Genomic DNA, 18,241 nt, shown 5'->3' on the forward strand with positions numbered 1-18,241 from the left:
CATTGATAAATGCAGCCTGGTAACCACTTGTATATGAATTCAGTGTCTCTCTGGAGCCACTGAATTTACAAGCACATTAATTTTGAACACACTTTCCATTACTAAACCTTAATGGCATCCTTAACTTTCTTTGCATTTGGCATTATTCAACGTGCGGCTGAAAATCCACTTCAAATGCAACAGGAAGTGAACCAGCACACCAAAGAATTGTAATGCAATGTGGTGTGGGGATTAGCTGGGAATCTAACCAGAAACCCACTCTTCTTGGTAGATTTGTGGGGCTCAAGGTGGTTTCTCTACCTCAGAATCTCCCCTGAACCTTTTCCTCAGACAAGCTAACTTGTCCTAATTAATATGACTATGATGTTTGACAGCTGGTCAGTTTTAGTGGCAGCGATGACTGCAAGCTCTTTGCCTGGTGAATTAGATATCAGGAGCAGTCTTTATCGTGACTGTTTGTGCTCCCTTAAACTGAGGGAAAAGGTGTTTAACTGCAGCTGGTGAGTGAGTCTTGCTCAAATTCACAAACCTCTAAAATCTGAACGAGGTGTCTGTGAATGCCTTTGGGTCACCTGAATGTCTCTAAACCAATACAATTTGCAGTGAAGGAACATTCAAACCTTTCATTCATAAAAAAAATTGATTCTGTTATTTATGTTTTCAACCCAATGCCTCAGAATGTTTCATTCTTTGTGCACTTTGGGAGAAGTGGTTTGGTTTGGGAGAAGATTCCCAGGTCAGGAATTATAAGCACAAAGAGTTTCAAGGCTGAGAAAACTGGCTTTATGAAACACATTATGCAAGGGCTCTTCTAACGATGCAAGGTTCCTCGCTAAGTTCTAGAAGATTTGGGGTCTTTGTGTTTGTGGACTGAAACTGAATAAGAAGTAGAAACATCATGTTGCTTTAGTGGCCTAGAACTGAAAGATTTCTCTTTTAGGAGATGATTCAAAGGGTGGGCTTTTCCAGAGACATTGCTAAAGTCAAAACCTGTTTTAAAACCAACTTCAGACACAAAAAGAAGTGTCTAAAATCAGATCTGTGCAACTTTTCATGGTCAAAGAGATACTTGATTTGTGGCTGATTTAAAAAGATTCTTTTTCTTTTCATAAGAGTCGCCTTATTTAGAGTGAGCAGTTCCTTGAACAGTGTCTTAGTTATAATCACTGAAGGAAAGCGTCAAATAACCTGTAATTATCTCAGAGTATTGAAGTCTATCCAAATATCTTGCCACCTTTCCTATTCTTTCACATCTGCTTTCCAAGAGCAAGAAACAGGAAAACCCCAGTGGAATCCCTGCCCCAAAGTACTACTTCTAGCAATGGTTTTGCACGGGGAGCACTGCAGAGCTTTGCCTCATGGTAGTCACCAGCAGACAAGGACAGATGCACACTTATAAAGCTTTTATTTGTTCTCCATTTTTTTTCCAAGTAATAGGATTGAAAAGTTCCTGGGAAAGCATGTGGTTTGACAAAACACTGACAATCTACGAAATACTCATTCGGTACCAAAGGAAAAAGTGGTAAAGGGTGGGAGAAGTTACACGAAAGGATTTCTCTTCGTATTTTTCCCCACTGGCAACCTAGGTCAGAGAAACAGAAAGGGTTACTTTGTGAAATGGCAGCACACTAGCAGTGCTTCAGCTTTCTGTATGCCGTGCAGTGGCAGAAGGTTTGCTTTTTCTAAGCAAACTCTGGTGGGTCAAGGGAAGCTTGATGCTTCTTTGAGCTGAAGGAGAAGAATGGGTGGGAGGGTGGGCAGAGAGGGAGGGGTAGGTAGATGGATGATGCGATATACAAGCATTGTTGCTGTCACCTACCACGTGTTACGCGCCGATTCCTAATGTGGCTCTGCTCTGGACGATAAGGTTTGCACCCTAGAAAAAGGAATACAAACAGCCATGAGAGAGAAACCAGAGGAACAAAGCATGTAGGGATTGAGCAAGAACTTCTATAAACTTAAACTTGTGTCTGTGTTCAAAGGATAATTCCAATGGCACTTCCTATCCTTAGAATCTGTGCACTCCTGTATGTTGGGTATTCTTCATAGAATCATGGAAGGTTTTGGTTGGAAGGGACCATGAAGGTCATCTTGTCCAATCTCCAATTTTGCAAAGGTATAAAGTAAACTTTCAAGGTGAGTTAGAGACAAATATTTCCTAAGTCTTCCTAATATATTTACCTGTGCAATACTTTGGTTAGAGATAAAAAGGGATTCAATCGATAAGCACTTTAGGGTATCAGTAACACAGTTCTGTGTTTTAAGGTTGCTGTGTAAACTGTCACTTGTATTCCCTGTAACTGCTTTGTGCCTGCCCAGTAATACGGCTACAGATAAACTTCTCCTGTGGTTATTTCAAAGACAGGTAAATGTTAAACACATGAATGTATTTGTGGTTGATGAGTTTAAGAATGGGATGACTGTAGGACATAATCAGCCAGACTCCCTCCTGCTAATCATAGAATCGTGGAATGGTTAGAAGGGACCTCAAAGCCCACCCAGTTCCACCACCCTGCCAAGGGCAGGGACACCTCCTACCAGAGCAGGGCCTCAATATCTCTCTATTAGGCAGCTCCGTCGATTGATCAAGATGCCCTGCTTACTGACAATCCTTCAGAGTTCTATAGGGATCTGTAGCGCAAAAGGAAGTTGATGTATGCTAGAGACAGTTTAAATTCTGCACATACATGATTTTCACCTGCAGATTGTAGATATTCAACCTTTCCAGACAAGGCCCTAAAGAAACTCATCTAATCAAGATCTCAGCTGAGCTTTGAGCAGATTACTGGACTAGTTTAGCTCCAGACAGCCTTTCCACGTGGAACTGTTCAGTGGCTACAATCTGTGACTGTAAACCTGTGCAGTCAAAACATGCTGTGCTCTGCAGGCAGGCTTACTGTGAAGGCACAGGGACAAGGAACCATAGCAGTTTGCAGAATCAATGTTCTAGTGCATGGTTTCCTAGTGATTTTCTAGTTTCCTGTAGGTGTTTTATGTTTTTTTTTAATCTTTTTTTTTTTTAATAGGAGCTAGGACATACCTCTTCCCCAAAGCATGTATCAATGTCTGATCGCTTGCAGCACTTGTCTACCATGGCAGTGAAACCTCCACCAATTGTGTTGATTTGTTCTTCTGTCATCTGGGGCTTGCGTTTAATGAGGTTGACCAGCAATCTGAAAAGGAAGCCACAACACAGAGTTAATGCTACTTGTAGTTTGATTTCCCAACTTTGAATACCTCACTCTATGCAGGTACAGCTCATTTATGAGGATAGTTTTTTTAGAAACACAGAATGGTCTGGATTGGACTGTGAAGGCCACCTTTTGTCATGCCTAGAGGAGTCTTCGTCTACTTGTGACTCCAAACTCCCAGTTCAACACAACCATCTGTTAGCTTTTTGTTATCTCAGATACGGGTAGGAAGAAACTTAGAGAAATGATCTTTATGTTGTCTTAATGACTTGCACTGGCAGTGGATCTACATGAACCTGGTCAGCTAAGATCCCAATTTCATTTGAAGAAAATTCCCTATTTGCCTTTTCCAAACCACGTGATGTGGTTAGAAACACACTGACACACTGACAAGCTCAGTACAAACACACAGTTGCACCTAGTTTTCTCTCTGTGGTGAAGACCCAGTCAGAGGACAAAATGGGAGCTGCGTAGCTTTCTTCTGCCCACCCCCAGCACCACCCTCCCCGCTCCCCCCAAGGCATCACAGGTCATAAGTTTTTCTACAAAGCATTTCTGCTAGCTTACTTCATCTGCCCTAATTCCTTTTCAGCAGGAGTAGCAGTGCACAGTTTTTCATCAAAGTTGAACATCTCAGGGTTAAATGCTGGAGGCACGTATTTGGTATCTACTCCCATGGCAGTGAAACACGTTCTCCTGTTAGCGTAGGAATCGCTGCAGCAGTGGGACACATTGTCATTTACAGGTGTGGTCTCCTGTCTCCTGCACATATCCTGGATCACCATGCTCAGCTGAAAACAGAAGGAAAGGAAGACAAACATGAGTTATGCCTTCGACAACAACAGAAGAAATACGTGACGTTTGCATCACGATAGCATAGTTGGAAGTGGCAGCTGTCAGATCTAAACACCTGCTTGGAAATGGCCTGGTCTTAAGACTTAAAAGAAATGGGTATTCCTGGAGTGGGGCATTTCTTAACCGGTGAGGGTTCTCAGTCCGTCCACTGGGCTACAATCAAGGGGTTTGGAGACTGCTTAGCTTTGCAAATGCAAGCTGCCACAGGCCCACTTGACTGACTTTTGCTTTCTGAGGGAGAGCAACGTTTAGCTCAAATGTTCACCAGCTTCCATCAGACAGCTATAAGGTTCTCGCATCCATTAAAAATGAACAGACTTCAAATTGTTAGACGCGTAGCTTGGGGTTTATGGGAAACCATCATGAGTCTATCTTGCCAGAACTCAACGGTTTTGAGAACAGAAGAAATCTCCAAGATGAGTCGAGAGAATAAACAAATGTACTCACATATCCTTCAGAACAAGACATGCGTCTGTCTTCAGGCAGCTGGCAGCACTTGGTACCAACGCCTGTCATTTTCTTTCCAACTTCAAGCATGGTATCGGTTGACACCTGAGGCATTTTCCTAGTATAGCGGATCAGGATTCTGAAAGAGTCATATAAGAATCGCTCTTAGCTCACATTTGAAGAATGCTCTACTGAGCTCAACCACTGAAGTGAAAACAGAAGCGAAGACCAAACAGATATGGCTCAAAGCAGCCACTGTCAATGTTTACCCTCAAGAAGATTAATCAGAAAGTACTTACGTTTTGAGGAACTCTTTCTCGCCCTGGGTATTGAGAAGCTCACAGTTTGTCTTCACAACATCCTGAGTTTCTTGGATGTGTTTGTTCAATTCCTCTTGCTGCAAAGAAGTATAAATTGATGAGTAATGTTAGGGCAGGACATCCTAGTAATGGTCCTTCAAATATACCTTTTGACCTCTTCTAAACCTTCTTAGCTGCAAGATCAGAGATCTAAACCTCTTTTGCAAGGCCAACCAATTCTGTAGAGCCTGAGTGGCAGGGGCAAGACTTGATTCTCATGAGAACCTTAAGTTCTAGCAGAATTTCTGTGACATTTAAAAAATCTTGTTGTTTTTTTAAATTAAATTAATTACCCATTGGACTCCCTTTCTAGGCAATGGGTTTTTTTGGTAGGCTTGTGAGGAGAACATCCTCTTTCTAGCCCTTGGCAGTGACTCAGCTTATGCTGTGTGTGATTTGCTTGAAGATGAGGAGACCTAAGTCTAGGCATCTCTGTGTCAGCTGGTTCCCACCATGATCCATGAGCAGCCATGTTCAGCTTAAGCAGTGGAGCCCACAGGGTAATTCCACCAACCAGCTATTAATCATCTTCCTTAGCACAAGCAGAAACACTTCTAAGAGACTGAGGCATTCAGCAGTTGAGTGATACTGGTCTGAGATTTTGTGAGGTGACTGACGGAGTTACTTTTTGATCTAAGACAAATGTCTCCTTGCCATGGGCCCTGGAGTGCTTCATCTCCCATCAGAACACTAACTTCCCCTGGGACAAGTCCCTCAAAATGCTTTCTGCCTGCTCTTCCATAGGAGCTTCCCAACCCAATCGTTTCATGATAGGTACCGACCAAGCACTCTAGTTATCTGCAAACAAACATTGCGCTTACAGCATTTCGGTAGCACTCGGCAGGGTTGTCTGTTTTGCAGCACTTTTCCATGAGCGTTTCATATCCCTTCGCAACTCTCAGAAGCAGCTGTGTGGAGAACTCGGGGTGTCTTCGTGAGTATTCATATAGAAACCTGAAAGACACACAAGCTGGCAGAATTAGAGCTCCTGAACAGCAAGATGCTTTCTTGATGCACAACACAGCAACTGACGATAACAGTTCCTCAGGTGAGACCAAGTAAGGTGGACAATGAGCTTGGAATGCTGTTTGCTTCATTTAGTAGCATTTTTTGGTCATTCCAATGATTTTGGTCTGCTGACAGGGCCAAGGTGAGAGGAACTAAATAGGTCCCCAGGACAGTACTTCTTAAGCAGATGATGTATGTGGGGATGCACAAAGCCCTCAAATAGAAGAGAGGCACTGATAAATGCAGCTTTGATAAGTAGTAGAAGTCACAAAGCATGAATGAGAAACTAGGGGTTCAACTCGGGTCGAAGCTGCATTAGTTACTCTGTGGGGTTATCCCTTTTCTCCATAGGCACCTGAAATGCCCAAGAGGACAGTTTTTCCAGTGGTGCAAAAGGCCATAGTCCAGAAAAGACAGAGGATCATTTGCCGGAATGTTGAAATACAAGCACACGTGCTGTTCGCACTACTTACTCTGACATGAACTTGTCATGGCCTGCCTCATAGCTTTTGCACACTTCCTTATTTTCGATGTATTTTTCAACAAGTGAGGGAAGATCTTCAGGTTTGTCATCAAATTCTGCCTCCATGATGCACTGGCTTCGTTCCACAATGGGCTTCTCACAGCAGTCTTTGATTTTGCTTGAGAAAACATCTTGTTTAGAGCACACGTAGTCCATAATCTCTGCCTGTAAAATTAAAACATTATCAGACCAGCTATGAAATGATAATTTAGAGATAGATTAATTCATCTTCTCTCTCTTTTTTCAGACTCTTCCCTCTCCATTCATTCGCACTTAGAACTTTTCTAAGGAAACACTGTCTCCATACAAAAACGAATAATCAGAGGAGTGGGCATGTCCAGTGTGTGTTGAGCATGATGTTCCCTCCCTGATCTTAAATGCCATTCCCTCCCTGATCTTAAAGTTTGAGAAGACAAACTCTGGAAAGCCACGGAAGGTCATCAAGTGGTTTGTCACAGGGATGCCAGATTGATCTTGTAAGTCCAGTCAGGTGTCCAGCTCTGACAAAGGACAAAATGAGAAACTCCCCACAGCTCATTTAAAAACTGTGCCAAAGTTCCAGCCAGACAGGCAACATTTAAATCCTGCCACTACTGCACGGTTTTGCTAATCCCCCCATGCAAGATGTTCTCAAGAGTTCCTTGGCACTACGGGAAAGCTGGAATAATGGCAGTACAGACAACAGGACAGCCAAAAAAATGTGCCCTTTTTGCCTCTGCTTTGTCTAAGATTGATTTGAAGTGAGTACCATCAGTCTCCCTGATCAATGTTTGGACTTCACCCAAAGATGTGCTATAAAGTAAGCAACAGCTTCTTGCCCTCATGACCATAAAGAGCTGGCTCCAGAACCGATCCAAAACCTCATTCCGGTAAGAGCCAGCTGAGCTGGCCATGGGTGATTTGGGGCCTGGGGAATCTCGTAGCAGTGTTCAGCACAAGTTCCCTGGACTGTGACCTAAGAGGTGCACAAATTATTGTTGTCTGAAACAGTTTTCAAGTAGGTAAACATTTCTGGCTTACCCTGTCGTCCATACACTCTATCATGTCTCCTGAGCAGCACTCCTCGTAGACACCCTTTACTTCCTGTACAAGTTTAACAAGCTCTGGGAATGGAGCCTTGGGGTATTTCTGGCTCAGGCGAGCAAGTTTGCTAGGTGAAAGAGAAAAAATACACTTATTTTAAAGCTCCATATTGAACAGAACCTTTTAAGTCATTAACACTTATCGTAGTGTAGATCAGCATTATTTCAAGAAAATAGCCCTTCATTTTCTCTTTTAATTTCTGGTGGCTGCAACAAATGAGCATCAACACCTGCACCAGGAACCCAGAAAGAAACAGGTCTGTGATTCTTCTGCTCTGCTTGAGCTGACCATGTAAGGATCACACCCCAGAATTCCCTGTCGCACTTGAGTGTCTGTGAAGCATTTCTAGGTTGGTTAGCATAGGCGTATGTAGTCTTAATTAAACCTCTAAATTAAAGCTGACTAGTTCTAGTGAGGTAGTCCTCGTCAGTGTTAGTGTGTTAGACTAGCCACAGGATGAAAGTGGTTGTCTGTACATGGGCAGGCCATCTGTTTATTCATCGCACAAGTCTTTCTGAATCTCTCAGCATCTCCTGGGTTGGTTCTACAGACAGTTTCATTTCTCTCTAACTCTCATGGCTGATCTTTTTCCTAAAGCTCGCTATCGCCCTCCCAGTTCAGGAGCTCAGTTTTCAGCTCACTGGAGATTCACATTGGAATTGTACCAACTATACCCTTGACTGGGCTCTGTACAATCACTTAATGGATTTCCTGGGTGATACGGGAGTGGACAACATATTTGCCGTTTAATTAGTAGAGCTCAGCACTGTACTGGAGCACTAGGAGTACATTAAATTTCTCAAGGGCCTTAAAAGCTTTGTCAAAAACCAGTCAAAACCCAAATGGATCTTCAAAACAGACACAGAGAGCAAGTAATTGGAATTCCAAATTCGAATTTGGAAATGAGGGTTCTTGCTTGTATTTGGGATTTTGTGTCTAGTCTTAATGCAGAAACTCGACCAGAATTAGATCCTACATCTAAATAAACAGGCTAAGGAATCACTGTCATCCTAGCATTGAAAGTCTGTTGGACAATGGTCCTCAGCCAAAAGTATGCTGGGAAGCACCATGAGTGCAGTGTTCAGATTCAGCAGTTAGAAGTAAATAATATACATGTTGATATTTCCCTCTTGAGTAGCTTCAGGTTTAGGTTACTTCTTATAAAAAAACTGAGTGGAGCTTACTTTGCTTGGAAGGTTCGGTCTCCAAACTTCTTGAGGATTCCACAAGCGTACTGCTGCTTCACACTGATTTTCTTGGCTTTTTCTTTTATGGCAGCTGCCTACAATAACAGGGTGCACACTGTCATATTAAACTGATTATGTATAATGGACTGAGACAAAGGCAGATCTGATAATCCCCCTTCAGGAAGAGCAAGTTCTGGTCCAGTTAGTGCTGATGAAAACCCAAGCAAACTGAGGATTCCTTGGGCAGTCCTAACCCACTTGCAATCCAGTATTTAACCTTCAGTCCATATGCTATGCCTTACAGCACGGTACAGCTCTTCTACAGACACACTGTTGTTTGCTAAATACTTCAATTTCATTCAAAACTCATGCCTTCAACAGAGCCCAGGTTGTCTTTCAAAGCACCACAGCAGTTATGCAAAAGTCAATGGGGCTGAGCTTGAGACAAAGGAAAAGTTTGGCTCGTGTGATTATTAAGGTTTGCGTGAAATCTTGGCTTCAGTTTTCTCAACCCCTTCCAGTACCTGAAGGACACCACAAGAAAGCTGTGGAGGGACTTTTTACAAGGGCATGTAGCAACAGGATGAGGGAGAATGACTCTAAAATGGAGCTGGAAAGAGATAGATTAGACATTGCTAACAAATTCTTCACAATGAGGGTGGGGAGGCCCTGGCCCAGGCTGCCCAGAGCAGTGGTGGCTGCCCCATCCCTGGAGGGGTTCAAGGCCAGGCTGGATGGGGCTTGGAGCCCCTGATCCAGTAGGAGGTGTCCCTGCCCATGGCAGGGGGTGGCACTGGATGGGCTGTGAGGTCCATCCCATTCTATAGCCAAGCTCTGTGTAAGTCACCTGGTATTGATTCATGAGACGATCATGTAATTAATCCTGACCCTTCTCCGTAAGTTCTTAATGCAAAGATTTGTATGAACAGGAAAATTCTACCCCTTTCTCACTCCTTTCCCTCCATTTGCTTGGGAAACAAGCAGGGGAAGAATAGGAGAGACCTCCCATGCACCTACACATCAGATGTGGTGCTGGCATGTTAGGCTGCTGAGTGAGATCTGTCTTTCCCTTTACTACTTCTTCAGCAGCAAGCCTTCTCACCACAGTTTACCACAGATGATAAATCCCAAGCGCTACATGTTCTTTGTCTTCAGTGCATCTGCGCAATACTCATAGCTCCCTGATGTTAGCCAAGGGACAAAATGACAAGCTTAACTTACAGCTTGATTCTTTTGTATTCTCTTAAAAAAACCCCAAAATGTGAGGGTTTTGACCATTTTAGTTTCTATGAAGCCACATTAAAGATGTTTACTGAAACCCACAAAGCAAAAGCACAATTTTGGAATCATAAACCATAATTTAACACTGGATTTTAAAGCTGCTTCTCACTTTAAAAAGAGCTGCTGCTAAGATCACAAGAGACATACCTTTTCATTCACGCAAGCTTCAATATCGCTCTCTTTGCAACAGTGTTGAAGGGCATGTTCATAATCAGCAGCCAGGCCGAGGATTGTTGGGGCATACAGGAAGGGGTTTCTTCTTGCAACGGTGTAGATGAAACTATAAGGAAAAGGAAAACATCAGTTACACATTCCTACTACAACAGCAACCTTAAACCCCTTACAGCTTCTGTAACTACTACGTCTAGTTTAGAAGGGTAATCTGCTTTCCCAACGTAATGTCTACTGAGGATGAACTCTTTGTTTGTGAGCTTAGATGTACATATTGTATTTTAAAACGTGTTGTCAGATACTTGAAAATCCTGATTTTGAGTGTGAAAAATTAATCTGTGGCCATTTTGCCAAGATGTTATTGAATATTTTTGTACTGTTACCTTTCTTCAACCTTTCCAACTACAATGAGGATAGCAGAAAGATGGAGTGAGTAAATTATTAAACCAATATTGAAAACACTGTGGGTTTTCTGGGGGTTTTGGGAATAAAAACATCCCCTAGGATTTATAAAGTATGATCAGTTAAAGGCTATTTTTTTTAATAGAAAAGGCTGCTCTAGCATGGAATGAAAAAATGCGATCAGAGCTTTGGATATTTAATGATTGAGCAACTGTTTCCAATTTGCAGATATGAGGTTAAATATCTGCAGCTTCTTCAGATGTCCTGCACGCCCACACATACCGTGTAGCTTGGGCACCCTTCTACTGCACCACTTAATACTGAAACAGTACAAAATGGCCATTTTTCTTACTGTCCCAGTAAAGACACTCGGTTGTCCTGGTACTCCTTGCAGATTACGTCAGCAGCTGGTCTTTGGTATGGCTGAATGAAGTCTGGTTGGGACACTTTAAATGACAAGAAACAGTCATTCCTTTCGGGATCGGGTTTGCTGCAGCAGTCAGCCATGGCACCATAGGAGTCACGGAGCTTTTCTACTTGGCAGATTTTATCCAGGAAAATGGTGGGCTGTAAGGGAGATGCTAAGGGTCAGAATTGACATTTATAGAACATGCAGTGTACATTCTAGTTATCTATGAAAGAAAACCCAGACTGAAAAGTAAATACACTTTTAAGATAAGATTTAGACCATAAATTGGAATAACATATTGTTTTCAACTCAATTTGATTAAGTTTGACTATGACTAAACTGAATTTTAAGACTGAAGCAGGATTTTATATGCTACCTGATGATCAGCTTGGGAAACCCTCAGGGAGAACTAATGTAGTCGTGTTGTTCGGTCCAAACATCAGAGCTTGCGAGCACACAGGCACCTGGCTTTTCAAAGATCCAGGCTGAACTTGCTGGACATCCAGAGATCTCGCGTGCCTGCAAGCTTCTTTAGTTACCTGATCTTAGAGGATTTTTCTTAAAACTCCTTGCAGTATCTTAAATAAGCACACCACCTTTTTTCAAGTTGTCCCTGTGTGAAACCCCACACACTTTGGTCACATTTATACACAGAATTATGCCTGTATTTTACAGCTGGGCTATTTGTACTAAATGCTAATGCCTATTTCCAGGCAAAGCTAAACTTAATGTGCCCAAGTGTTGTGTTTGGGCTCCAATTTTGTGGCTCTACAGATCATTTAGGTACTTCTGAAAGGCAGAAGTTCCAAATCTGGCAAAAACGAGACTAAACTCTGAGCACTGGCCAATGACAACAGCAACACCAGAAAGGATCAGGCCCAAATCCTCACAGAGGATGATTCTGGTAGCTGCATAGAATGAGGAGAAACACAACACCAAAAGGTTTCCTGCCTACCAGGGACTTGGAGCAGTCAGGGGCATCCTTGTTAGCCACACACGTATGTGCCAGATCAACAATGTCCTTCGTCAGCTTAGACAGGCTTTCGTAAGAGCATCTCTGGAGATACTGGGCAAAGGTGATCAGGGTCCTGAAACACAGAGCACATTTTGGAACACATTGATAAGACACATAACAAGCAATAATTTCAAAGATGCTGCTGGATGTCAAGTTGTTTGTTCGAATGGCATGCTCAAATGCTGAAAGAGAGCACCAGGATGGGCGTAGCATCAGGTCCCATAACCTTCCTCTTTGCACCTCCTTTCTGAAGTGTGTTTTTCACCTCACTTTCCAAGAAAAAAAGGCTTAATTAACAAATTACAAACAAACCAGAAAAGACTGATTCGAGTTTTCAGCCACTCTTACCAGCGTATTTGTGAATGCCATAAACTAAGTGGGGGTTTGCCATTGTCACAAATCATCCTCAGGCTGCCTCTTTTCAGAATGAGTAATGTTCCTGTTGGGGCCCCCTGCCATTCCTCAAACCAGTTTCAAAAGAGAACAATTGAATTGTCTCAGAAAACCTGTCACAGATTTGTGTTTTGAGGTTGTGGGTTGGTTTTTGGGGTCCTTGTGTTAATGTCTCAACCCAGCACAACTTCTCTCCATCCTACTGTTATCAGAGCTGTATCACTCACACCTATTTTCTTTTCACTTAAGGAACTTAGGTTTTCCTGTAAGGTTTGCAGGGGTTCTTCTCCCAGAGAGCAATGAAGTCATCATGACTTCTGCAGTTCTTAAAACCCTTGTAGACTTAGTATACTAACAGTAAGAAGGCTGACTCACTGCCACACTTCACTAAGACAAATACATCTCCACTAGCTCATACAGTGTGTTTTCATTTCCCTTCTTTGTCCAGTATCAATGGAGATGGAAAAGGATCAGAAAACGCAAGGTGAACATTCACTTACACTGCCTTAAATGTCTCTTCCTTCAAATCATTGTAGCGATGGGCGATCTCACTCTTGTGGTCTGCAAGGAAAAACAGAGAACAATGATGCTCACAGTCATATTGGCTGTGCTACTGTCTTAAAGAACATATTCTGGGTACCTCAGGCCAGGTTTTGACAAGCCTTCAGCAGTCATCCATGCTTAAGGAAGCTTTGAAATTGCTTTGAAACAGCCTAGGCTAGTGCTGAGCACTAGCAAAATCCCACCTTTTGATACTGTCCCAGGTAATCTGTACTGCTTCCCTGGGTACTTCAGTTGAACTCAGGCCCCTTGAACTCTTTGTTGTCTCAGACAACCACTTTTGCGCATTTGTCTGCAGGTACTTAACTCTTACTCGTGCTCATGTTTTAGAAGGAACCAAGCATGTAATGTTTAGGATTCTAATGTAATAGTTACCTCTGTAAGCACAAAATGACAGCTGTAGCTTACTGTTAAGGGTTAGTAAATGCATCCTTTGCATAACTAAAACTATTATTGGGTCTGCCCCACAAATAAAGGACTGCAGCTGCAGTCTGATTTCAGCAAGCATTAGCAGAGTTTTCTCTTTTGGAACACAATTACTAGCTTGACAAATTCATCTTCTTGTTCCTCCCAATGCATATTATCTGTGCTCTTCAAGGAAAGCAGATGAATGCCTTCACTTGGCCCTGACTGCGATAAATATGGGTTGTAGTTCTGCCTAATGTAGATTTGAGGATCTTGTTATGCACTCATGTGAAAGCCGTTGCCTTTAATTGGTGAGGAGCTCGCTTACAAACTACCATTCCAAAGACAGCACTTTCAAAAGCACACTGCTGGGAAGTAGCAGATTCTGAATAATCTGTATCTGTCCATGCACTACACAGCAGAGGGATACCACCAAACTGACTCATCCCATTAAGCTGAGCTATCTGGAGTGTCCTATCCACCTCCTCATCACTTCTCCATTTAGTTTCTTCTCAAGTGAGCCAAATTTTCCTTATCTCTTTGGATCAAGCTTGCAAAAACTGCATTCAAGTCTTTACATTGCTCTAACAAAGGCTGCAAAGATAGCCAATGACCCCTTTCTTACCTGCATCTCGAGCAGCTCTTTGCAGATTCCTGGATGTAGCAGAACTAAAGAGGAAAATAAATGAAATTAATGTTACCCACTTCATGGTTGCAGATTTTGATGTGAGCTAAATAGCTCAGAAATGCTAGGAAGATTGAAGGGAAAGCGTTTTCTTATATACCGTTTACTGCCCGTGCCTGTAAAATATTAACCGCAGAGCTGGCATCTGTAGATTTCCACTTGGCCTGAGGAAGATTACAAAACTTGGCCTGTCCTTGCCAAAAATGAATTTGATATTATTTGTTTATTATGTGCTCCTCTGGGCCTTTTTGTCCAGAAAAGGTTGAACCCTCCAGCACCCAAATAGATAAAAGTTTTGCGTAAAGTTCCTTATCAAATGACAAACACAGAGTTCAAGGCATCAGACAAAAAAGTCATCATCTAATCCTATAGCCGTGGGTTTGGGGTTTTTTTGCTTGTGTTTGTCCAAAAGCAAAGCATGTTGGTATCGTACAGTAATAATTCACCCAGGCAGTACTCAGTGCTCATACCTGCTTGTAGTTAGAGAATCAGAATTGAAAATGACTTGACAAAGGTGAGATCACTCATTGAGACTCTGGTATGAATAGTACAGGTGGGTACAATAAGCGATGAGCCCAAAAATACAGGTAATCAGTGTCTCCCATTTAAATTGGCTTAAAGAAACAGAGGTAGAAGTATGGAATGAGGACCAGGGAATCTGAATTGCACAGTATAGGCAGCTTCAGAGCAAAACATTTTCATGCAGACAATGGATCCATGTGGGTAAGTTGGAACTGACACTTTTACACTGTGTGAGACTGCATCTCACTCCAAATTCTGGGATATATATGCAGGTTAACACCCATGAGGAAGGCTGTGAAAACAGACAAAGGGCTGATTTGAGCACCTGGGTTATCAGGTCCCGCTCTGGTTTCTGTGGGTGCTGATGTTCCCCAGGATCCAGAAAACTGCCAAGTACATGTGTAGATGTTTCCAGGAGCTGTCATTTCATAATCCTCGTTTGTGATAACATCCTCCCAAGAGTAATCTCTTAATTAAGCACTGTTCTCCTCTTCAGAAATGTGCTATTGACCATTTGGTAGGGTATGAGGTGAGACACAGGGAGAATCACGTTGTCTGAGAGATCCCCAGGATGTGGAAAAGAATGGAGATCGTTTTTCCAGAACACTTGGTGAGAGCCTTAAAAACAAATACCAAGTACAAGGTTGGGTTCTTACTGAGTGGAAAGCGATGCAGCTCCATGTGGGAAATGCTATGGTTCCTTCGAATGGATTTCTCTCTCTGGTGGTGGATGTCAACCCACACGACCACTCTCAGTGCACTGCTGGAGGTGGTGCTCTGCCTCACAACTCAGTGCTTCCAGTAGCCAGTGCCTACCTGGTACAGCCAGAGCGAGGTCCCCTAACTCTTCTTTAGGCCTTAAGGTTCCCTTTCCTACTCTGCTTTTTTCCCCTCCCCTGAGCAGTTTGACCACAACTCTCCATTTGTCATACCGGGAGCAGGATGAATACTTCAGTTGTGTGAAGTACAAAAGAAACGAAAGACTTTACTTTGTTTCTCAACCCGAGTTTTCAGAAATGTCTTAAAGAAATCAAATGATGTTACTAAGCAGAAAATATTTGCAGGCGATTTTCAGTTAGAAGAGTGTCAAGGCAGTGCATCTTGTCTTCTAGAAAGACTGTTCTGTTCTCCATAACCCCACAAACCTTAGATGAGCGAACGGAATAGTTTGCACAATGACATTTGTACAAGCTGTGCCTTTTGCAAGCAGGTTCTGCACTTTTCCAAGTCTGCTTCTGATAGCTTTGTAGGTGAAAACCAGAATTGTTGTCTGTGGTTTAAAGGAACAAGTGTCTGGTTTGGGAATTAAAGCTTATCTGGATAACTCTTACACAAAGGAGGTGGCAGGGGGGAAGACCATCACTAAAACATGGATCTTTTTGATCAACCTGTAACCTTCAGAATGGTGTAGACTACCCAGCAGGTTTTTTGCAGTCCTGTACATCATTGACACTTGGATATATCGGCATTCCAAGTGTGGGAGCGTCTGCATGCACTTTGCATTGAAATGAATGGTGGAACCAGGGGCTTAGCTGTACTTTTTCCAAGATCCCAGATAAAAGGAGTTAACTCAGCAATCTGACCAGCACCTTCTGCTCTAATGAAACTCGGTAAAAAAGGAACATATCCTTCCTACAGCCATCAGCTCAATTCACCTGCTTCCACAGCTGAGCAGAGCAGTAGGTGAGAGATAAGCACACACTTAGGTGTCCTGTTGTTAACCATAAAGGGACTGTAAAATGCAGCCAGAATGGGACATTGCCCAAGACAAAAAGGTGAAAAACTGTGGCCGTGGCAAATCCTGCCTCAGAACAGCTCCTGGAATGCTCACAGCCTTCAGAAAACGACAGCTAAGGACTGTGAGGGAAAACAATTTCTGTTACACTGCAATTTAGCACTAGAAAAGTTCTCTATAGGTAATGCTGCATCTTGAAAGCCATCTGGAATTTTCCCCGGCAGCATTGTGCAGTGTTAGCAAGAACACATGGGTCCCCTGGAGTTAATATGTAAGTTTGGAATACAGGGTCCATGTTTATTTCCAGATATCTTCTGTTGTCTGTCCTGTACTTTATGCCAACATTTCATACATCTGCTGAACGAGAGAGCTGAGCTCCAGCGCTGATGTTTGCTTACCAATATTAAATATTATACTGAGCTTCCTGTTACTCAATTCCTTCACACTGCACTGAGTACGCTCCCCGCAAAGCTCTCCTGGCATTACAGAACGCAACACAGCAATCGCGTTGTAAGATGAACGCACTGTCATACACACCTATGGCTAAAGCTACAGATGGTTATCGGTGTTATTTTCAGATGTGGGGGACCAAGGGATAGTAATTCCAAGAGTAACTGAGCTGGGAAAAAAATACGTGCATTTTTAAGTATCCTATCACAGCATGGTGCGCAGAGTGAGAGAGCACAGAGTGGATGGCTTCGTTCTCAGGCTCTCACTGCAGAAATACTGTAGGGATACCTATTTAGCCAACTCCACTTTGTGCTGCATGCTCTCTTTTGCTGGATACAACGTCCTTAGTGAGGATGAAGAGATGCCACAGCAGAGCCATAGCTCTGGAGGAATTCCTGAGCAGTGAGTAACACCTTTATCAGAAAAACCCCCACACCCATCCCTGTTCAGGTGTTTTGCATTCGAAGGAGATTGCAGGAGAGGAGGAAGTGCTCAAAGATTGAAGGGAAAGCTATCCATGTTCCACTGGGATTCACGTTCCTGATAAAAGTTATGCACATGTCGACCAAACTGTACTAAAATTGGAGACTCCTGAATAAGAAACTGGGTATATCATCCGAAGAACAACTGCTAGAGCATTTTGGGGAAGTCCATTTCAAAGTGATCTCTCAAAACCCAAAGGTAACCCTCTAATTAAGTAGCCTTTGGTTTTATTCACTGCTTTTTCTCCTTTGTTCCAAAGACCAAAAGTTTTGTTTGTGTGGATGGACCATGAGATACACACCAAAGCTTGAGACATTTGTGTGCCAGGGCCACAGCCACTGCCAGTTTTGGTTTGGAGAGGGGGTTTGTTCTTAGTTTTGCTCTGGCTTTTTGTGTACTGAATGATAACAGGAGAAGGGTGGCTAAGTAGCAATTATTTTTACTCCCTCAAAATGAAAAATACAGTTCTGCCAAAGCCGATGGAACCAGCAGAAAGGACGCTACTTCCCTTCTCCGGTGTCTACAGGTGGAGTGGAGATAATGCTGAAAGAGACATCGCTATCCCCTATTCCCAGTCCTGTGCCTACGGCCATGTGCCTTAGCTGTTACATTTTTTCCACTGGAAAGTAGCTCATTTGTTAAATAACTGTAATTATCAGTGTATTTCTAAGTGAAGGTCTGTAGTTCTGGACACACAGTCAGGTACCAAGCTCTTCTTGCTCTGCTCTGCTATGCTGTTTGCTATTCTTATCACTGATGTTTGGCTCTCATGAGAAAGAAGTCAAACATCTCAAACAGATATATGCCTTGTATTTGAACAGAGATAGACTCATAGATACAAAGCGGGCAAGAAGGCCCGTCTAACGAGCAAACATAAACATGGAAAGGATCTGATCACTGCAGCAGAACAGACCTGCTAAGGTGTAGCTAACAGCATTCCATGATAGGGCACATCTGGGTACACCCTCAGTCCTGATGCTACACCTTTCATCTTGGGTGATCCACTCAAGATCAAAACTGTGGCCACTTGCCTGCAGTTTTACAGAGTCCTCTCTCATTAAAATATGCATTTTTAA

At 42.8% G+C, this 18,241-nt stretch overlaps 1 protein-coding gene across 1 annotated transcript; it reads right to left on the reverse strand.

Moving 5' to 3' along the window:
- Positions 1 to 1,388: 1,388 nt before the first annotated feature.
- On the reverse strand, positions 1,389 to 14,072 carry ALB (albumin). The gene is made up of 15 exons (XM_069855033.1): positions 13,916 to 14,072; positions 12,825 to 12,885; positions 11,872 to 12,004; positions 10,860 to 11,074; positions 10,082 to 10,214; positions 8,651 to 8,748; positions 7,404 to 7,533; positions 6,334 to 6,548; positions 5,674 to 5,806; positions 4,793 to 4,890; positions 4,494 to 4,632; positions 3,759 to 3,982; positions 3,041 to 3,173; positions 1,820 to 1,876; positions 1,389 to 1,582 (listed from the first exon to the last, which is right to left on the reverse strand). Exons 1-14 carry the CDS (start codon positions 13,998 to 14,000, stop codon positions 1,826 to 1,828), a joined length of 1,848 nt encoding a protein of 615 aa, XP_069711134.1. The 5' UTR covers positions 14,001 to 14,072; the 3' UTR covers positions 1,389 to 1,582; positions 1,820 to 1,825.
- Positions 14,073 to 18,241: the final 4,169 nt, after the last annotated feature.

The sequence above is a fragment of the Phaenicophaeus curvirostris genome, chromosome 4 (genome assembly GCF_032191515.1).
Source record: "Phaenicophaeus curvirostris isolate KB17595 chromosome 4, BPBGC_Pcur_1.0, whole genome shotgun sequence".
NCBI lineage: Eukaryota > Metazoa > Chordata > Aves > Cuculiformes > Cuculidae > Phaenicophaeus > Phaenicophaeus curvirostris.